At 54.1% G+C, this 21,355-nt stretch overlaps 1 protein-coding gene and 1 long non-coding RNA gene across 4 annotated transcripts; one reads left to right on the top strand and one right to left on the bottom strand.

Moving 5' to 3' along the window:
• The first annotated feature begins 2,436 nt into the window (after positions 1 to 2,436).
• Positions 2,437 to 6,541, top strand: LOC111097911. Its single transcript, XR_005354566.1, has 4 exons — positions 2,437 to 2,873; positions 3,345 to 3,525; positions 5,048 to 5,114; positions 6,329 to 6,541. It is a non-coding gene; the product is annotated as an uncharacterized LOC111097911 (long non-coding RNA).
• Positions 4,000 to 20,837, bottom strand: CBLC (Cbl proto-oncogene C). Of its 3 annotated transcripts, none has more exons than XM_038528622.1 (11): positions 20,485 to 20,837; positions 16,035 to 16,181; positions 15,641 to 15,797; positions 15,251 to 15,372; positions 13,685 to 13,822; positions 10,600 to 10,687; positions 9,823 to 9,954; positions 7,981 to 8,142; positions 7,498 to 7,566; positions 4,389 to 4,504; positions 4,000 to 4,265 (listed from the first exon to the last, which is right to left on the bottom strand). In XM_038528622.1, the coding sequence occupies exons 1-11, from the start codon at positions 20,835 to 20,837 to the stop codon at positions 4,256 to 4,258; spliced, it is 1,494 nt and encodes a 497-aa protein (XP_038384550.1). In that variant the 3' UTR covers positions 4,000 to 4,255. The 3 variants fall into 3 exon arrangements, with proteins under 3 accessions (XP_038384550.1, XP_038384551.1, XP_038384552.1); XM_038528623.1 differs by having other exon boundaries at positions 16,035 to 16,357; positions 20,485 to 20,615; XM_038528624.1 differs by lacking the exons at positions 4,000 to 4,265; positions 4,389 to 4,504; positions 7,498 to 7,566 and adding an exon at positions 8,807 to 8,918 and having other exon boundaries at positions 8,004 to 8,142.
• Between the last annotated feature and the right edge of the window lie 518 nt (positions 20,838 to 21,355).

A 21,355-nucleotide genomic window follows, 5' to 3' on the forward strand; every position in this document is an offset into this window, starting at 1 on the left:
GACCCCGGACACCCACTCCCCAGCTCCTCTGGCTCCCACTCGTGCACCTACTTGGTCCAAGCCTGGGCTGGACTCTGGTAAGCACCCTCTTATCAGCCACTCCCACTTCCACTTTCCTCAAGAATCCAACCGCCAAGGCTCCAGGCGAAGGGGAAGGACCTAATGGAGCGTGTAGGAAGGAGAAGAGGCACGAATACCAGCCACAGCCCCTCGCAGACTTGCAGAAACTAGTACCTTAACGTCATCTGCCCTTGTCCCCTACAATTTATTCCACAAAACAGCCAGAGGGATCCCGTTAAAATGTGAGTCAACCCACATCACTCTTCTGCTCAGAATCCTTTCAGGGCTCCTCCCAGTAAGAGCAAAAATCCACTCCACGGCTCGCGAGGTCTTCGATTTGGTCCTCATTACCTCCCCGATTCCATCTTTCTTTCTCTTCCCCCTTGCTGGCCCTGTTCTTGCCACCTTGGTCTCTTTGCTTCCTGCAATGCCAGGCATGTTCCGGCCTCAGGACCCTTGCACTTGCTCTTCCCTCTGCTGGGACATTCTTCCCCACGGAGCTCCATCCCTTACTTGCTTCAAATCTCTTCTCCAACACCACCTCATCAGTTCCCCCTGACCGTCTTATCTAAAATAGCAATTCCTGCTATCCCGGCCATTCCTATTTCCCTTATCTTACTATATTGCTCCTCTAGGACACTTATCGATGCCACATATTTATTTTTTATTGTTTGTCTTGTGTAGAACATAAGTGCTAAGAGGATGGAAACTTTGTTTTGCTTTCCACCGTATCTCCAGCGCCTACAACGGTGCTTGGTTTGAGAAGTGGCGTCAACATCTGTGTAATAAATGAATTTCCCAATCCCAGCCTTCTTGTCTCATGTGTATACACTGTCACATTTTAATTAGCGAGCCTTATTTTTCATCTATGGCAGCCCTGCTATCTGCGGTTTCACTTTCCACGGTTTGTTACCTTCGGTCAACAGTCTGGAGGCAGATGATCCTCCTGCCAATGTATGTTTCAGAAGGACAAGAGTAGCCTAGGGTTACGTCACAATGCATGTGTCATTCCCCTCACTGCATCTTTCACACAGGCATTTATTGTCTCACATCATCGCAAGAAGGGTGAGTACAGTACAGTAAGAAATTTTGAGAAGGAGACCACCTTCACATAACTCTAATTACAGGATATTGTTATAACTGTTCTATTTTGTTATTAGCTATTGTTAATCTCTTACTGTACCTAACCGGTAAATTAAACTTAACCACTATGTACAGATGTCCAAGTACTAAGTCCCTAGTCAATAAATACAGTGCAGCGAGGGGTGGATACTGTCTGTGGTTTCAAGCATCCGGTGGGGGTCTTGGAAAGTTCCTCTTGAGGATAAGAGGGGGGACTATTATACCTTAAGCCCATTATTTTACAGTGTGTGACGGTTGACTTTAAAACTAGTGCACGCGGGCAGCCCGGGTGGCTCAGTGGTTTAGCACCGCCTTCGGTCCAGGGCCTGATCCTGGACACCCAGGATCGAGTCCCACATCAGGCTCCCTGCATGGAGCCTGCTTCTCCCTCTGCCTTTGTGTCTTTGCCTCTCTCTCTCTCTCTCTCTCTCTCTCTGTGTGTCTCTCATGAATGAGTAAATAAAATCTTAATAAAAAATATATAAAAATAGCCTTAAAAAAAAAAACAAACAAAACTAGTGCATGCTTGGGATGTTTGGGTGGTTCAGTGGTTGGGCATCTGCATTTTGCTCAGGTCATGATCCCAGAGTCCGGGATTGAATCCCGCAGTGGGGTCCCTGCATGGAGCCTGCTTCTCCCTCTGCCTGTGTCTCTGCCTCTTTCTTTATGAGCCTCTCAGGAATAAATAAAAATCTTTAAAAAACAAACAAACAAAACCCTGTGCATGGTTTGTGGAATACGGGATCATGACACACCAGGAGGGGAATGGTGATTCCCTAGTCATTCTAGATTCGCATCTGGACAACGTAACTACTAAAAGTCTGTGATGTCTTGGAGGGCAGCGTGAATGCGTTCTGAGTTGGACAACAACAGTTAATCGTGCAGGAAAGGTTTAGATAAGAACTTTTTTTAATTTAAGTTTTCTATTTTTAAGTCATCTCCACACCCCATGCAGGGCTCGAACTGATGACCTCGAGGTCAAGAATCACATGCTCTTCCGACTGAGCCAGGCAGGCGCCCCTAAGTCCTGCTATACTTTGAATCAGGACCTCCTAATGCCAGAGAAGCAGGGCCTGGTTGGTCTACTCCCTTGCGAAGCTGGGACACATTCTATTTTCCAAAAATGGCTGCAACAGTATCTCTCATTCTTTTTTTTTTTTTTTAAGATTTTATTTATTCATTCATTCAGAGAGAGCGAAGAGAGAGGCAGAGACACAGGCAGAGGGAGAAGCAGGCTCCATGTACCAGGAGCCCGATGTGGGACTCGATCCCGGGTCTCCAGGATCACACCCCAGGCTGCAGGCGGCGCTAAACCACTGTGCCACCGGGGCTGCCCAGTATCTCTCATTCTGTATGCAATTCTGACAATCTGATCTTGACACTCCCCTGAGAAGGGGGGACCTAAGTCCTTTCCTCTTTTATATCTGTGCAGTTTTGTGACTCACGCGTAAACAAGAGAATGTGGCAGAGGCGATGCTGCAGGACTTCCAAGATTAGGCAGAAAGGGCCACCCAGTTTCTGCCTGGGTCACTGGAAGACTCCACGACGCCTTCAGCCACCACTCAAGCAGTCAGGCTACCTTAGGCCACCATGCTGTGGGGAAGCCCAAACTAGCAAGTGTGGCGACCACATGGAGGGGTCTGACTCCAGAGAGATGTCTGTTCAGCCCCCCAGATGCCCTGATTGCCCAGGTACCCCCTGATTGCAGCCTGAGCTAGGACCACCCACCTGAGCCCCCCCCCAGATCCTGGCCCGCAGCTACCACGATGCTGGTGTCCACCACTCAGTGTCTGTTATTTGTTCCGGTAACAGCTAGTGAGAGCAGCAGCCACGGCCAGTTGCTGGGGTGGCAGAGGCAGTGAGGTGACAAGTGTCCATTGGTCATCGGGGTGCCAGTGTATGTATCCTCATCAGACCAGTTCTGTGGCGTGATCGGGGCTGGGCTACGGTTGGAGCCCGCTGCTACTGGTTCCTTTCCCTTTCACAGCTTACTTTCCTGTCCTGGTTCTCTAATCACTTCCGGGATTCTGTGAGAGACCCCAAGTTCTCTCAATGAATTCCCTTTCTGCCCCCAGAGGTGACTTCTGCTGCTTGGGACAAATCTCTGGTGTGTGCATCTATGCTCCCTTTATACCAGGATACCTTTTCCTCTTCTTTTCCAGCTCAGCTTGGATGCCTCCTCCTAGAGGCCCTCCCTGACCTCCCAGGGTGGCTCAGCTGCCCACTCTGGGCTTCCGTGGTCGTCCTCTGTTTCTCCCATTCCCCCCAGCCCCGCCCACTCTGGGGTGTCACTATCTGTCACCCATTGACTGTGAGCCACCAGGAGGCAGTGACTGATTGCTGGTAAGTGTACCCAGCCTCATGCAGCCCAGGGCTGGGAACAGGACAGGGCTCAGGGGGTGCAGACTAGATCCCTACAAGATTAGTGGTGAAGTGGGGAGACACTTCTTCAGTTTAATTTGGACTGGAATTCACTCCCAGAGTGGAATGGAGGAAAGAGAGGGATAGGAACATTGGGGCAACACCAGGTGCATAAGTCTTAAAGAAATTTAAGGTCCTTTTGATTAGGGACTTAGTACTTAGATATCTGGATCTAGTTCCAGAAATTCCTTTGCATTAATGGGGAAAGAGTTGGCTGCCTGATTCCCTGAGAACTTGGGACTCTGAACTCCTGGGTCTGAGGGGAGGGGCCGGGGATGGGGCCCTGGACTCCTGGATCCTCCCACTTGCCCCTCCAGACCCCTGGGGTTAATCTTGTGGGTGACCCCCATTCCCAATGTCAAGCTGCCCTCTGGTGGCCTGCATTTTCTCCACATATAAGAGGACAGCCAGGCTTGGCAATTTATTATTCACAAACTCCTTCCAGCCCCTGGGGTTCCCTTTAGCAGCACATTTAGTACCCTGAGAGGCAGAAAGAGAGGTTAGATAGAATCACAGCCAGGTTGGGCGACAGGGCAGGGCCAGGCCAGGGGAAGGAACCTGCCTGGGGCTCAGATGGAGTAGATTAACCAGCCCCCATGGCTGGGCGGTGATCATGGGCCCCACAAGGACAGCCAGAGGGGTGATTTTGCCTTTAGGAGTTTCTGCAATGGAGAGAGTTTGAAGAAGGGTTGTCCATCTCATAGGATCAGTGTTTCCCTTATGCACCCCCATCCCATCTTCCCGCATACCTGGGAGTCCTGGACCCCAGCTGCCTCTCCACTTACCCTGTGGCTCCCTCCCTGGCCTGAGGGCTAGAGGTGATTTGCCACGGAGCTAAGGCCACAGTCTTAATTCTTGGCAAGGGAATAGGGCCCTGCAGTCTGGGGAGGGCTGGAGGTACCTGGAGGGGAAGAGATTAAGAGATGTCACAGCTGAACTACAGCTATCTTTCATTTCACAGTCCCAAACAGCAGTAACACATTGGTGGCTGGGGGGCGGGGGGGAGGTGGGAGAGACAATATGACAGTCTTGTCCCTGGTCCATGCTTTTTTTTCCTTAGCACCTCTGGCTTGAGTAGAAAGTTTTGTTTGTCCACCCATCCCTCCATCTGTCCAACCATCCATCCATCCACCATCACCCATTCACCCACCTATCTACTCATCTACCCCTCCATCCACCCATCCCTCCATCTATCCAATCATCCATCCACCCATCCATCCACCATCATCCATTCACCCACCGATCCATCCATCCATCCTTCCATCCATCCATCCGTCCGTCCGTCCATCCATCCATCCATCCATCCATCCATCCATCCATCCATCCGTCCATCCATCCATCCATCTCACAAACATTCCCTGAGCATCTACAGTGTGTCAGGCACTATTCTAGGTTCTGAAGAGACAGCTATGAATAAAACACACAAATCTCTGTCCTCATGCAGCTGATGATCTACTAAGCAAGAGACTTACCACGAATAAACAGTGCATGGACAAGGAAATATCCAGAGAGTGAGTAATCAGTGCACAATACCATGAGTAATCAGTGCATGAGCAAGAAAATATCCCGAGAGTGTTAGATGTTCTTCAGGGAACTGAAACGGGCATTGGGAGAGTAGGGGTCAACTCATAAATGGCTGGAGAAGACCTCTTGGAAGGGGGTGGACTTGAACAGAAGGGCCGAATGGAAGAAGGGTGTAGGCAGAGGTCCTATGATGGGTAGTGGGCTGGGTGGCTTGTTAGAACACAGCAGGGGTCCACTGTTGCTGAAGAGGAGTTGGGGGGATGGTAAGAGGTCAGAGAGGTTGGGAGGGGTCAGATTCCTCCAGGCCTTGTGGGCTGCAGAGAGTATGTTGGCTTTTTCTCGGAGCCCTGGGGAGCTAATAGGGTCTTCTAAGAGGCTAGGACGGGGTGTGACCCAGGTCATACACACTCAGTCTTGCCCACTTCATCAGAACCCGTGGGGCCCAGCCCAGGTTTATTGCTATTCTCCACATGGAGAGAGTGAGGAGGTGAGAGGTCCCCAGTGGCCAGCGAGGTGCCAGGGTCCCACTGAATGAGTCTTGCTGCCTAGAGGTGGATTTCTCAGATGGAGAACAGCAGGGTAGGAGCAGCAGATGCAAACCACAACCGCACTGACACAGCCCCCTTTGCCCCGTGCCCACAGCAGCCCAACCCCTCGCCCCCATGCGGCAGCGACTGGCATGATGCCCATTTCACAGACAAGGGAACAGAGGCCCAAGGGAGTGGAGGATGGAGTCTGGAGTCTAGAGCCAGGGGCCTGGGGGCCAGTCCTGACTCTTTCACCTTGAGCTAGTGACCTCACATCTCACTCTGCATGATAGGGATCCCAACAGGACCTACTTCACTGGGTTGTCATGACAATTAAATCAATACATTAAAAGCAGTGCCAGGCATATGGCAAGTTATACACACGTTAACTGTTCTCATATGGTGGTCGCTTTGCTGGGAAGCGGCGCCCCCAGGCCGCCTCTCTTGCAGCATGTTTTGAAGGATGAAGGGGTAGGAGTTGACTGGGATTTGAACTGGGCTGGGTCTGGGGAGAAGAGGAAAGGGCATGCCAGGCGGAGGGCCCAGCCGAGGCAAAGGTGTGCCCATGTGGCCGGAGGTGCCCCATCGGCCTGCCGTTCTGGCTGTGTCCCCCTCATTGTCCTCAGGGAGCAGGCTGAGTGCCTCCTAATGTTTCCATTTGCTTTTGGCTGCAGGTCTGGATCTGTTTTTAGCTTCCCTGGCTGGTGTCACCGCCACCCCCCTTCCTGCTGGCTCACTTGTTTGCTGCGGTCGAATAATGTTCCCGGACTTCCTGAGCTGTTTGTTTGAAGACAGCCCTGTATTGATTGAATCTAGTGTGTGCTCAGCCTGAGATGCTAAGAGAGACTGGCCCCTCCCCAGCAGGCCAGGGGCTTGGAAAATCCTGAGGTAGGAAGTGAGGGGTGTGGGGGGAAAGAAGGCTGGGGCTTGGGGCACCTGGGTGGCTCAGTGGTTGAGTGTCTGCCTTTGGCTCAGGGCATGATCCCAGGGTCATGGGATCGAGTCCCGCATTGGGCTCCCTACAAGGAGCCTGCTTCTCCCTCTGCCTGTGTCTCTGCCTCTCTCTCTGTGTCTCTCATGAACAAATAAACAAAATCTTAAAAAAGAAGAAGGAGAAGGAGAAGAAGAAAGCTGGGGCTTGCTTAGAAAATAAGCAGAGGATTTTAGGGGTTTCTAAGACCACCCCCTCCTAACCACTAGATTCTCTTGTATCACATTTTGAGGTTTTGGCAAGTGCAGTCACCTTTCTGAGCCCTTTTCCTCTGAAAAAATGAAGAGGGGAACAGCTTTGACTTTGTAGGGCTGCTGGGAAGACCCAGTTCACTGTATCCATTCAAAGGCTGTCCACTGAATACCTGCGATATGTCAGGCACTGCTCTAGACTCTGGAGACATAGCAGAGAAGACAAAGTCCCAATCTCTGGGAGGGCTACAACCTGCTGACTGGGATAGAAACAGACTGTACCCTCTGCTAGGTGGTGAAAAGAACTATGGAAGTCAGCAGAGAAGAGGCTTGGAGGGAGGGGGGTTCCTTTTATCAATAAGATAGGCTGGTCAGGGAAGTCTCCCTGAGAAGGAGATGAGAAAGCAAGCCTGGAGAAAGGAGATCCAGGCAGAGGGAATAGCTCGTGCAAAGGCCCTGGGGTTAGACATGCCTGGGATGCTGGAAGGAGAGGCAGAAAGCCAGCAAGGGGGATGAGTAAGGAGGAGAATGAGAGAGTATAGAGGATCGCCTAGCGCCTTGTCATTGGGTACAGAGGGTAAGTGCTGGGCCTGGAGTCCCTGAGGGAGCCCGGGGCTGAACGAGACCTGAGCTGCCCACCTCACACCAGTATCTGACTCACCACTTTCAGCCAGTCTTTAGCTGCGGACACATTCAGCTGAGGGGGTTGTGGGGGGGCTGAGGAAGCCACCTAGGAGAGACACAGGGTGGGGAGGGGATTGTAAGCTGTCATATTCCCCCTACGTGTCCTTCTGCCTAGAGTCCCAGCACTCTTCTAGGCTTTGGAGATGGAATGGAGAATAAGGCAAAGTCCTAACCCTGGGGAGAGTTACAGCTAGAGGAAGTCAGAGCCTCAGACCCTTGGGGAAACAAAGGTCTAGGTCCCTAGGAACCCTAGGTCACCAGCTCCCTCAGACCCAGGGGTCCAAACCCCAGTCCCCTCCTCCCTCAGACCCAGGGGTCCAGACCCCAGTCCCCTCCTCCCTCAGACCCAGGGGTCTAGACCCCAGTCCCCTCCTCCCTCAGACCCAGGGGTCTAGACCCCAGTCCCCTTCTCCCTCAGACCCAGGAGTTCCAGTTTCAGCTCCTGCCTGGCCCTGCTTACCTGCCCCAGCTCCTCCTCTCCATCTGCTTGGTCTCTGTTCTCTCTCTGGTCCTCAGCAGCGGCCCTGGCTTCCGCTGGCCTCACTTGGATTTGATGGACACTCACAGCCTCATGGCCCTTGATCTCTGTGCGGCAGAAGGGGCAGGTCTGGCTGTCGGAGTTCTGGTGGGGGGAAGGATAGGGTCAGGGTCTCCCTGGTCTCCTCCATGTCCCTTGGGACCACAGGGCCTTCCTCCCTAACAGAGCGACGTGCTGAGGCCAGATGGAGGAAACAGAGAGAGGGAGAGGAGTTGGGAAGGGGGGGAATGAGGGGATGCAGGATGGGAAGGGGGACACGGGAGCAGAGCGTGAGGTCAGGAGGGGCACCCAAGCAGGGAGCCCAGCGGGCGGAGCCAGGGTGTTGTGTGGGGGGAGGGGCAGGGCTCAGCTGTCCTGGGATGCTGTCACCTCGGAATGCCTGATGCACTTGCTTGGGCCTGTACTAATCGTGGTGAGCCCCACAGACATCTGTCTCACAATCACCACTGGGGCCACTGTTGGGGCTCAGCTGGTCCCTGCGGTGCTTATGATCATAGGACACACCTTAGCAGCAACTGCCAGTGAGCTCTCAAAAACAAGACTGAGGGGCGCCTGCGTGGCTCAGTGGTTGGCCATGTGCCTTTGGCTCAAGATATGGTCCCGGGGCCCTGGGATCGAGTCCCTCATCGGGCTCCCCGCAAGGAGCCTGCTTCTCTCTCTGCCTGTGTCTCTGTCTCTCTCTCTGTGTCTCTCATGAATAAATAAATAAAATCTTTAAAAAAAAAAAAAACCAAGATTGATTACTCACAGGTCCCGGGGGATACGTTGCATGCTGGCTCCTCACAGTGAGTCCCAGGTGGACAGAGAGAGAAGATGCATGCACCCAGGGCTCTGCCTTTATTGGGCGCTGAGTGTGGTATCTACGGATTTGCAGGTTTACTCTTCATTGGCGAATTTAAGGCATTAGGGCATGGGAAGGGAAAAGTGGGGTCACTTAAGGGGTCTGCTATCTGACTAGTTACCCCGGGTTTTCTAAAGGGGAACTTCATGAGAGGGGTGGCCTGGTTCCTTATTCTGTCGTTTTGCTAGGAGCTGTGTCCTACAGCTGGCAATATGTGTATTCAAGATGAATGAATGCCTTTGGAATGCATGCCTCAGCCATCAAAAACATGTAACGGGCACCTGAGTGGCTGAGCGTCTGCCTTTGGCTCAGGTCATGATCCTGGAGTCCCAGGATCGAGTCCGCCATTGGGCACCTGGTGGGGAGCCTGCTTCTCCCTCTGCCTGTGTCTCTGCCTCTCTCATGAATAAATAAATATTATCTTAAAAAAAATAGTGTGTCAAACACCTCCAATTACCATCAAAAAGCTTAATATCAGGCACCTACGGTACACAGGGGCAACAGCCCCAGTTTCCCAGGGACCTTTGCAGAGGGCTTTGTGGGCTTCACCATAGCCCTTGAGAAGTTACTACCATCAGCTCCCCCTTCTCCAGGGCAGGAAGTCAAGGCTCAGAGAGGGGAAGCCACCGGCCCCAGATCACCCAGCCAGGGAACAAGGAGCCCTTTCTGCTAATAATAACGCAGCTGGAGAAGGAGGAGCGGAGATGAGAGATGCAGAGCAAGATAGAGACAGAGGCACATAGAGAGGTGGGCTCCCGCTCATCACTCCTGAGTGACCCCAAGCAAATCCCTGCTCTCCCTGGGCCTCACTTTCTCCATCTGATCCATGAGGCCTGTGGGAAATCCTACCAGGACTTTTAACATAAAGGGGGCTGGGGTTGGGGTGGGGAGACTAGGCAGGAAGGCAGGGCGGTCAGACCCACCTGCCAGGCGGCCAGGCAGCGGCTACAGAGCAGGTGCCCACAAGGCTTGATTTTCACGTCCTTGTTGCCCTCAGCGCAGATCTTGCAGAGCTCGAACGTGGAGTTCATGGCCCAGTATAGCTGTAGCTGTTCCTAGCAGGGGAGAAGATGGGGAGGATGGGAAGGGAGGTGTTAGCCATGGGGATACAAGTCAGGCCACGGGAAGAAAGTCCCAAACCTCTGTGCTAGCCCTGAACCCTCCTAAGTTGAGGGCCGTGTGTCCAGCGGCCTCTTCCATGTACTTTATTATGAAACTCAGTCTCTGGGGTGGTCTATACTCAGCGTTGCCAGATTTAGCAACTAAAAATATGAAAAATGCCCTGTTAAATTTGATTTTTAGGTAAATAATGCATAATGTTTTAGGTCTGAGTATATCCCAAATACTGTGTGGGATATACTTATACCAAAAGATTTCATTTGCTGTTCCTCTCTCACCCGTGGGGTGGCTGTGAAGACTAGGAACTGGTCCAGGGGCTATCACTGGGGGAAGTTCAAGTACATCAGCCATTCTGATCATCTCAGCAGTATTGTTTCCTGGTTTAATCCCCACAAAAACCGCTGGGGAAGAGGTACGAGGAACCGTGTTTTCCAGAGAAGGAACAGAGGCAGAGAGAGGCCAAGTGATTTACCCCGTCACATGGTCACCACACAGCCACAAAAACCCAAGGCCTGAGTCTGCGGGAGAGACTTCCGGAGTAGAGGCACAGTGGGGGTGGGAGGCACAGGCCTGGGCCTCACCTCTGACACGTGGATGTACTGATGGGGTTCCATCTGGTAGAGTTCAGTCAGGTCTGGATTGTGGCTCCTCCCATTTGGGTAGAGGTAGCTGGGGAAGAGAGGCAGACCGAGGGCCGTCTAGCAATCCGCACCCCAGAGGAGCAAGGACTCCCCCTGACTCTGCCATGGGCCCAGGGCCTCTGTGAGCATTTCTCCCAGACCCATCATTGGCCTGGGGATCTTCTCTCTTCTTTCTCACCACACTGGGACTTTCCAGGGCAGGGCCGTGTCCCCTCAGACCCCCCAAAAAGGCCACATTAGACCTGAGTGTCTCAAGCTCTAGAAACACAAATCAGCTCAACAAGAACCAGGAAACTGGAATGCTTGGGTGGCTCAGTGGTTGAGTGTCTGCCTTTGGCTCAGGTTGTGATCCCGGGGTCCTGGGATTAAGTCCCACGTTAGGCTCCCTGCAAAGAGCCTGCTTCTCTGTCTGCCTATGTCTCTGCCTCTCTCTGTGTGTCTCTCATGAATAAATAAATAAAATCTTTAAAACAAAAAAAGAACCAGGAAACTGACCGAGTCCCAGGCTTCACCCTCCCAGAGCACCCCCGTTCTTGAGGGTTCAGGCCCAAGTATAAGAACATCTCAGAAAAAAAAAAAAAAAAAAAAAAGAACATCTCAGGTCACACATTGCTAGACTGACCCAATCCTGGTCTTAGACTAGCAGAATTAGAAGGACCCTTCTAGATCATCTGCACTCCTCATTTTACATATAGTTACTGAGGTTCAGAGTAGGAAAGGTCGCTGCTGGAAGCCACACAGGGGTCTAGAGGGATGCAGGACCTGGGCTGTGGGTGCGCTCTGACCACCAGGCTCCAGAGCAGCCGAGAAGAAGTCTCCTAAATCTCTGGGTCACTGGTGCCCCCTGAGACCAACAGTGGGGCCACAGCTCCACTGAGGCTGGTGGCTCTGTCTGGCCAGCCCAGTAGAGCAGGGCAAGTGCCCGTGCCTGGTTCCCAGAGCAGCTCTCCCACATACAGTGTACCCTGGGCTGGGCAGCTCTACCTCCCTGCACTCAGTTTTCCTTTCTGTAAAATGAACATAATCATGCCAGGGGCAAAGACTGGTGGCACCCATAAAACATGTGCAGTATCCTTTCCCCAGACCTAAACGCCCCCAGAGGGAACTGCTCTGATCAATTTTATTATTTATTTATTTTTTAAAAATATTTTATTTATTTATTCATGAGACACACAGAGAGAGGCAGAGACGTAGGCAGAGGGAGAAGCAGGCTCCTTGCAAAGAACCCAATGCGGGACTCGATCCTGGGACCCTGGGATCACAACCTGAGTCGAAGGTCGACACTCAACCGCTGAGCCACCCAGGCATCCCTGCTGTGATCAACTTTAGACCTAGAAAGCCACCTCACTGTGGGGTTGAAGAGACTCACTGAGTCTCTTCTCCCCTTTCAGGGCCTTTATCTTCCTGTCTTTATAATGGTGGTGGGGTATGTGTGCGAGGCAGGTGCAGGGGGTGGGGGTTCAACCAGATTGATGGTGTGTTCACACTTATTTTATCTCTAGAATCCTTTTCTCCAATGAAGTCTGACTGGGAACTCAAGACATTACGGTGGGTGAGGGTCCATGTACTGAGCCTGGCTTCAAAACCTAGCCGATGAGCTCAGCAGCTGCGTGACCCCGGCAAGTAGCTCCGTGTCTCTGGACCTCAGTCTTTCTCGGTTGTCGGATAGGGATATAATAAATAGTATAACCAAGAGAGCTTCTTTATTCTTGGATTCTGGATCTGTAAATGTTTCTACCTGCTAAAATGTCTGTCACCCCCAAATCAATAGTCATGGCACTTGGGTGATCATTCGTTGACTATACAGAGTGGCAAAAAATTTGAGTCACCTGATGCATTTCTGAGCGAGGTTGGAGAAGGCGACACTCTGCCTTCTGGTTTCAGCTCCTTGCTCTGTAAACAAATATCCTTATCAGTGGATTTAGTGCCACTGTTTTTTTGTACTTTAGCGCTTCTTGTTGGTGATTTCGCCATCTTAAATGACCCCCAGATAGTGCTGGGGTGCTGTCCAGCATTCCTAAGTGTAAGGCTGGGATGCATCTTATGGAGAAAGCACAGGTGTTAGAGGAGCTTCCTTCAGAAGTGAGTTATAGTGCTGTTGGCCGGGAGGTCACTGTGAGAGAATCGACTACATATTAAATACGGTGTCGTTCGGCAGAAAAACACATAAAGGTAACTACTGGTTACCAATAAGGCAGCAATTGGTTGACAAAAATGTGACCAGATGGGACGCCTGGCTGGTGCAGTCGGTAAGGCATGTGATTCTCAATCTCGGGGGAGTGAGTTCAAATTGCATATTGGGTGTGGAGCCCACTTAAAATTTAAAAAGGGGCACCTGGGTGGCTCAGTGGCTGAGCGTCTGCCTTTGGCTCAGGTCATTATCCCGGGGTCCTGGGATCCAGTCCCGCATCACGCTCCCTGCAGGGAGCCTGCTTCTCCCTCTGCCTATATCCCTGCCTCTCTCATGAACAAATAAATAAAATCTTTTAAAAAGTCCACAACAGTCTAGATTCTAGAACAGGCTATGGTTATCTAGAAGGAAAAGCTTTTCAGCAGAATTCCCAGGAATGGAACCAGTGGAACCACTCCCCACACGCGTCCCCCAGCCACTTGCTAGCCCACATGGCAGCTTTCTGTGAACTAAAAAAGGCGCCCTTGGGGGGTGGCTCAGTGGGTTAGGCTTCCGACTCTTGATTTTGGCTGAGGTCCTGATGTCAGAGTTGTGAGATCAAGGCTGGTGTCGGGCTCCAAGCTCGGCACGGAGCCTCCAGGAGCTTCTTTCTACCTGCCTCCCTGCCCCGCCCCTCTCTGCAATAAACAAATAAAATCTTTTAAAAAAGAAGAGAAGGCACCCCTTGCTCAAGACCCTCGTCTGCCACCTACTGGAACAATATGGTACTGCAAATGTGCAGCGTTTGCCGAGCAACCCGCGAGCCCCCAGAGTGATCTTGGGCAGTGCTCAACGCACACCACCTTTCCAAGTGCGTTCTGCTGACACCCTCCCCCTGCCAGGATGGTGACTCACAAGCCTTCCTTTTGTCCGTCCAGGAGTGCTTGGAACAGGGGTTTGTTGAGAGGGATGGTCTGCAGGATGCTGCCGTCTGAGCTCACGTATCCGATGGCCCAGTGACCCAGGCGAGTGCAGCTGGGACGGAAGATGTAGCTGGAGGAAGAGGTTGGTAGGATGGGGTGAGGGAGTGTCAGCCCTGGCTCATCTGGGACTTCACAGCTCCCCATTCTGTTCAGGACCCAGGTGTCTAAGTTCCCTTAACCTTCCCACTTTTTAAGGCAATGAGCATTAAGATTTCTGTCTGCCACTGTAGGGGATATCCACGTTTTACCTGCTCAGCTCTCTCCCTTCACTGGGAGACTTTAGACAAGGCTAGTTCTACCTTGGCCAATCAGTGCATTGTAGGATCCCTGACCATAGTGATGGAAATCAGCTCTGAGATTTTTGCTAGAAGTATCAGGAACAAGGTACCCCATTTCTACAGAGGTTGCTAAGCTGGGAGGGTGTATGGCTGGGATTCTAGAAGTCATTTGCCACCATAAGGAAAGACCATGTCTGAGAATGAAGCAAAAACAGAGGAAAGTAGACACAGGGAAGAATAGGAACCCATTCCTTACAATAGCTTGTCAGCACCTAGATCCAGCTGCACCCGAAACCCCATACCTGGTCTTTTCAATTACGAGAATTAATCCATCCCTTTTTCTTTCCCTTTAAGCCAGTTTGAAGTGTACCCGGGAGAGTGCTAACACAGTTGCTGTCCTGAGGTTCTCATACCTTGGCCCTGCAAAGATTCATGAATGTGAACTATTCCCTTAACCTTTAGTGTTCCAGGTAGCTCAGCCTCTCAATCCTTAGCCCTCTGGGAGGACCCAACAGCTCAAAATTCCTGGCTTGAAATAATTTAAGGACTCAGGTATCGGGGATCCCTGGGTGGCTCAGCGGTTTGGCGCGCCTGCCTTTGGCCCAGGGTGCGATCCTGGAGTCCCGGGATCGAATTCCACATCGGGCTCCCTGCATGGAGCCTGCTTCTCCCTCTGCCTGTGTCTCTGCCTCTCTCTCTCTCTCTCTCTCTCTCTATGTCTATCATAAATAAATAAATAAATAAATCTTTAAAAAAAAAAAAAAGGACTCAGGTGTCTGGTCCCTAGTCTCCTACCCCAGCAGGTGTAGGAGGGTCATCTTAAAAGATTTTAATAGATAGTACAGTATGAATTCCAATGTATCAGAAATGGATCTTATGCTGGGGCAAGGTCTTCAGGCCACGTATTATTCCTTTAGCTGCTGGACTGTGAGAAGGTGCATTGCAAGAGGGTGTCAGCGGAATTGCACTTCGGATGGTGGTGCATGTTGAGCACTGCTCAACATCATCAGGCTCCTGGGAGGTCCCAGAAGATGAGGCAGGATGGCAGGAGGCACTCAGCATCCTACCTCTTAGGTCTTGGCAGTCTGGGGGGTCACAGGTACCTCGGCCCTTCCATTCTTACTCTCCAAAGGCTGGCTGTGCTCCCACCACAGCCCAGCCCAGGCTCCAGACCCTGGAGCCCCCAGCAGCCTCCTCCTCCTGAGGCCGGGCCCTTTTACCTGCCTGGCTTGTCTCTGCAGGCCTGCAGACGCACTTGGACCTCATCGTATGTGAGGAAGGCCATGTAGCCCGGGTGGTTGACCGCCAGGAGCTGCCAGTTCTTGAGAAGCGTTGGCCATGGCTGGAGTGGGGCAACACTGGGGTCAGGGAGGGGCTGAGGAAGCAGCCCGAACCTCCTGCCTCCCTGGGTCTCAGAACATAGCCACTCAGCTTACATCCTTGGTGAGCCTAGGAACCTTACACAGAAGACCCCAGAACCTTCCCTTCCCCAGGAGCCATGAGTCTGGGATCCCAGCCTCTCTTCCCTCAGACCCAGGAGGCCATGTTCCCAACCTCTCCTTCCCCTCAGGACCCAAGATTCTGAGCTTCCAGCCTTGGCCTTCACTCACCTGAAAGAGCCTGGTGAAGATGTCAAACTCGAAGATGGACACGTGGCCACTGCAGGTGAGGTTAATGGTGGAGCGCAAGGCCAGGGCCGTGGCGCCTGATTCCACTGGGTGGCAGGTGCACAAGAGCGACTCAAACTCAGCCCAGGGCAGCATACACCTGGATGGAGGGGGGGTGGAGTATGCAGCTAAGGCCCCTGGGAACCTAGGATGGGAAGACCTCTAGGAAGGAGGCAGCTGAGGCCTGGACCCCTGGATCTGAGGGAGGAGGGGCTGGGGGCCTGGACTCCTGGGTCTGAGGGAGGAGGGGCTGGGGGCCTGGACTCCTGGGTCCCCAGGGCAGGGATAGGACGAGGGTCCAGGAGCTAAGCGGCCCTGGGGACAGGTGCTCACTCACCGGGCTCCGCAGTGCCTCCTCCAGAAGTTGTGGGCTGAGGCCTTGGTGAGCTTGTACGTGTGTCCACAGTACTCTCCCTTGGGGAAGAGCGCGCCCAGTTCCGCGTGCATGTAACTGAAGATGAGGGCCAGCTTGGCCAGCTGTCGCCTGTGGGGATGGGCTCTGAGGGCCTGGGCTGGACCTTGGGGCTCCCCCTGACACCTGCGCCCGCTGTGGGGAATATCCACGGCACCAGGCCCCCAGACACCGTAACGTATCAGTGCAGGGCCAAAGTCCATTGACACCCTGCCACCTCTCCCCTCCGTGAACCTCGATTTCCTTGCCTGTGAAGGAAAGGGAGGTGCTGCCCAATATCCGAGTCATCCTCCAGCAAACAGATCCCAGCCTCCTCCTGCAGCCCACCGGGGCCGAAGGAGGAGCCCTGCGTTGTCAGAGATGGGCGCACCAGAGCTGAGGGCACTGGGAGTGGTCTGTGAGCAGGGGCTGGGCTGCTCGGAGCCTTCTTGGTTTCAGCCCCCCGGTGGGGGGACCTCTGTGGACCTCTGTGCTTTCTCCTGCCAGCTGCCTCCCTAGGGTATGGGTCAGGATGTGGGGGGCAGCAAAGGGTAGCTCTGACTCTTAGCTGTGTCATTTTGGGGAGGTTCCTTTACCCCCCTTAAGACTGTTTCTTCAACTGTGAAATGGGCACAAGTGCAGGACATGCACAGCCCCTGTCTCCCAGGGGGATCAATACGGACTTTTCCATGTCTTTTTTTTTTTTTAAGGTTTTATTTATTTATTTATTTATTTATTTATTTATTTATTTATTTATTTATTTAAGAGAGAGAGAGAGAGAGAGAAGGAACAGGAGGAGCAGCAGAAGGAGAGGGAGGAGGGGACCCCCGGTTGAGCAGGGAGCCCGACCTGGGGCTCCATCCCAGGACTCCCGGATCACGACCTGAGCTGAAGGCAAACACTCAACCGCTGAGCCACGCAGGTGCTCCTTGTCCAGCGTTAGGAGCACAGAAAATGCCCAGTGTACGTGGCATACAGTCGGCACTCAGTGCATGTTAATTATTATCGTTTGTATTATCTTATATTAAGAGCCTCCTTGAGCCAGGTCTATAGGGTTCCTGGCACCTTATAGGGCTATCCCTGAGGTGCCTAAACATCTCCCCTTCCCAGAGTCGAGTACATAGCCACTACCAGCATGTGGCTGGTCCAAACGGACATGTGCTCAAAATGTGAAATACACAGCAGATTTCTGAAACTTAGTGGAAAAATTTTAAAAAGAATGTGAACTATCTTATTAATTATTGCTTTATACTGATTATAAGTTGAGATGATAATATTTTACATATTGTGAGTAAAATAAAGGGAAGGTTATTAAAACTCATTGCACTTGTTAAAATAAAATCTTTCTTGGGTGCCTCCCTGGCTCAGTCAGTGAAGCCGGTGACTCTTGATCCCGGGGGTGTGAGTTCAAGCCCCATGTTGGGTGTAGAGATTACTTAAAAATAAAATCTTAAAAAAAAATCTTTCTGTAAAATGTCTACTAGAAAATAAAACTACACATGTGGGTTGCATTAGATTTTAAGTGGAGATTGCTGTTCTAGGATCTTCTTCAGAGAGTTGCTATGACACTAGTAACTCTAGAACACTCACTCAGGTACTCACTAAGCCTCTATGCTTCCTAGTTTTTGGAACAGTGATTCTCAGTGGAGTTACACCACTTTCTAAGGGGCTTCTAGAAATTAACTTGACATCGTGATTATGGTAGAGAGGCTAGATTGTGGGGGACAATCCCCCCACTAGCAAAATTTACCCACATTCCACTCCACTTTCCAATGTCCCATCAGACATCAGTGAAAGTGGAAAATCTATTTTAAATTATCTAAACCTAAAGCCCAATTTTGTTTTACAAAAGCATTTTAAAAAATATTTTATTTATGTATTTGAGAGAGAGTGAGAGAGCACAAGTAGGGGGAAGAGGGAGAAACAGACTCCCCGCTGAGCAGGGAGCCCTACACGGGACTCGATCCCAGGACCCCAGGATCACGACCTGAGCTGAAGGCAGACAATCAACTGAACCATCCATGCACACCTACAAAAGCATTTTTCTGTACACCTTAAATTTCTGCTGAATTTTACAGAAATTCAACTCTCCTATATATGGCAGGAAGACTGGTTCAGTGATAAAGGATCCTGCCTAGCGGTGCAAGTGTCTGACTAGCAAGTTTGCCTTTCCGAATAATTTTAATTGTGTCTTGGCATTTTCGTTTGGAACACAGATAATGTTATTATGAAGGGCAGTCTTTTTGTCATCCCTTATAATACATTTGGGATACTATGGTGATTTAAAAAAAATTATGGGTAGGTAGTTAGTTTAACCTATGCATTTCATTTCAGGATGAATTTAAGGAGACACTACAAAGTATTTGCCTGAGAGGGTTGAGAGCCACCCGTCCAGACTTTGTTTTGTTCCAGGCTCTAGACCCCAATCCTCATCTGCTCTGGTCACTCAGCAGCCCCTTCCCCAGAGTTCAGAAGAGGGGGCCCTAGAGATAAGCCCCAGGACCTGAGCTAGCTGTTCCTCAGGTGGCGCCAGGGGACGGGGGTGCTGTGCATCATCCCCCAAGTCAGGCGGGACGATGGGGATGTCAGTCCATCCCTCCTCATGTAACAAGCTCGCTGGGGTGCCCACATTCCCAGATTGTGTGTCTAGGCCTCTGGGAGAGGGGGGCAATTTGAAGCAGGGTGCTGGGTGGCTAAGAAAGAGGTGAAATGGGGAGTTGAGGGCATCTAGTCCAAAGAAAAAACTGGATTGCTCAGTTTTCCAGCTTCTCTCAGGGAGAAGGGGTTGGGACTTGGACTCCTGGGTCTGAGGGAGCAGAGGACTAGGGCTCAGGACCCCTGGATCTGAGGGAGGAGGGGCTGGGGGGCCCCCTAAACTACTGGGTCTGAAGGAGGAGGAGGGTATGGGGGACCTGGACTCTTGGGTCTGAGGGAAGAGGGGCTGGGGGCCTGGACTCCTGGGTCTGAGGGAGGAGGGTCTGGGGGCCTGGATTCCTGGGTCTGAGGGAGGAGGGTCTGGGGGCCTGGATTCCTGGGTCTGAGGGAGGAGGGTCTGGGGGCCTGGACTCCTGGGTCTGAGGGAAGAGTGGCTGGGGGCCTGGACCCCCGGGTCTGAGGGAGGAGGGGCTGGGGGGCTGGACCCCTGGGTCTGAGGGAGGAGGGGGCTGGGGGCCTGGACCCCCCGGGTCTGAGGGAGGAGGGGGCTGGGGGCCTGGACCCTGAGTCTGAGAGAGGAGGGGGTGCTGGAGGCCTAGACCCATGGGTCTGAGGGAGGAGGGCGGTTGGGGGCCTGGACCCCTGGGTCTGAAGGAGGAGGGGCTGGGGGCCTGGACCCCCCAGTCTGAGGGAGGAGGGGGCTGGGGGCCTGGATCCCTGGGTCTGAGGGAGGAGGGGCTGGGGGCCTGGACCCCTGGGTCTGAGGGAGGAGGGGGCTGGGGTCCCGGATTCCTGGGTCTGAGGGAGGAGGGGGGCTGGGGGTCTGGACCCCTGGGTCTGAGGGAGGAGGGGACTGGGGTCCCGGATTCCTGGGTCTGAGGGAGGAGGGGCTGGGGGCCTGGACCCCTGGGTCTGAGGGAGGAGGGGGCTGGGGTCCCGGATTCCTGGGTCTGAGGGAGGAGGGGGGCTGGGGGCCTGGATCCCCCGGTCTGAGGGAGGAGGGGCTGGGGGCCTGGACCCCCGGTCTGAGGGAGGAGGGGCTGGGGGCCCGGACCCCCGGGTCTGAGGGAGGAGGGGCTGGGGGCCCGGACCCCCGGGTCTGAGGGAGGAGGGGCTGGGGGCCCGGACCCCCGGTCTGAGGGAGGAGGGGCTGGGGCCCGGACCCCCGGGTCTGAGGGAGGAGGGGCTGGGGCCTGGACACCCCGGTCTGAGGGCGGAGGGGCTGGGGCCCGGACCCCCGGTCTGAGGGAGGAGGGGCTGGGGCCCGGACCCCCGGTCTGAGGGAGGAGGGGCTGGGGCCCGGACCCCCGGTCTGAGGGAGGAGGGGCTGGGGGCCGGGACCCCCGGGTCTGAGGGAGGAGGGGCTGGGGCCCGGACCCCCGGGTCTGAGGGAGGAGGGGCTGGGGCCTGGACACCCCGGTCTGAGGGCGGAGGGGCTGGGGCCCGGACCCCCGGGTCTGAGGGAGGAGGGGCTGGGGCCTGGACACCCCGGTCTGAGGGAGGAGGGGCTGGGGCCTGGACACCCCGGTCTGAGGGAGGAGGGGCTGGGGCCCGGACCCCCGGGTCTGAGGGAGGAGGGGCTGGGGCCTGGACCCCCCGGTCTGAGGGAGGAGGGGCTGGGGCCCGGACCCCCGGGTCTGAGGGAGGAGGGGCTGGGGCCTGGACCCCCGGTCTGAGGGAGGAGGGGCTGGGGCCCGGACTCCAGATGCCCTCTCTGTCCCGGGCGAGGGCGGCTGCTCACCTGAGTCTGGAGCCCTCCCGGAAGAGCTCGTCGTCCGCGCCCCTGTCGCCCCGGGATGGCAGCAGTGCCGCCACCTGCCTGCTCTTGGCCTCCAGGTTGTGAACGTAGACGATGAGAAAGTCCCTCGCACCCCCGGGGTCCTCGGGGCCGCCCCCCCCGGCCGCCTGCCGGGCGTGGGCCACGTCGCGCAGCAGCTGCGCGGTGCGGGGCAGCAGGTCTCGCAGCGAGGGGGGCCCGGAGGCCAGCCGGGGGTCCCCGCATTGCTCCTCCAGGCGCTGCAGCAGCCCCACCGCGCGGCGGAGCTCGCGGGCCTCTTCCCACCGCCGCCCCCGGGGGGCAGCCGCCGCGGCCATGGGGCCCTCGGGTGCCGGGGGAGGGAGGCGGGCGGCGGGCAGAGGTGCGGCCGGCGCGGCCCGGGGTGGGGGCGGGGCCCCGAGCGGAAGGCGGGGGGGGGGGGGGCGGACCCTGGGGAAGCAGGGAGGGGACTGCAGGTACGGGGTCTGCAGCGGGCGGAGGCGCGGGGCGGGGGAGGGTCTGGTACCCGGCTTCCTAGAGATGGGGTGCGCAAGTCTGATCCCCTAAAGAGGGCCGGATGGGTGGAGATAGGGGAAGACTCTCAATGGGCGGGGATTGTAGGTAGGATACCTGGGCCGCATCTGAGACCTTCTGGAAACTGGGTCTCAAGGTAGCACCGGAGGAGGGTACCTGAGGCTTTTGGGGTCGGGGGTGGGGCTGGGAGTTTCTGTTTTTTAAAGTTTAAAAATTTTTTTTTTTTTTTTTAATTTAAGAGAGACACAGAGAGCGAGGCAGAGACACAGGCAGAGGAAGAAGCAGGCTCCCTGCGGGGAGCCCCACATGGGACTCGATCCCG

Source organism: Canis lupus, chromosome 1, assembly GCF_011100685.1.
Source record: "Canis lupus familiaris isolate Mischka breed German Shepherd chromosome 1, alternate assembly UU_Cfam_GSD_1.0, whole genome shotgun sequence".
Lineage (NCBI taxonomy): Eukaryota > Metazoa > Chordata > Mammalia > Carnivora > Canidae > Canis > Canis lupus.

Excerpts from the sequence above, each read along its gene's own strand:
- CBLC (XM_038528622.1), bottom strand. The coding sequence starts at position 20,837 with ATGGCCGCGGCGGCTGCCCCCCGGGGGCGGCGGTGGGAAGAGGCCCGC. Across the intron at positions 8,143-9,822 it reads GCTGCCTGGCCGCCTGGCAG|AACTCCGACAGCCAGACCTG; the intron begins GTGGGTCTGACC and ends TCCCCCCACCAG. Across the intron at positions 7,567-7,980 it reads GAGAGGAGGAGCTGGGGCAG|GTGGCTTCCTCAGCCCCCCC; the intron begins GTAAGCAGGGCC and ends TGTCTCTCCTAG.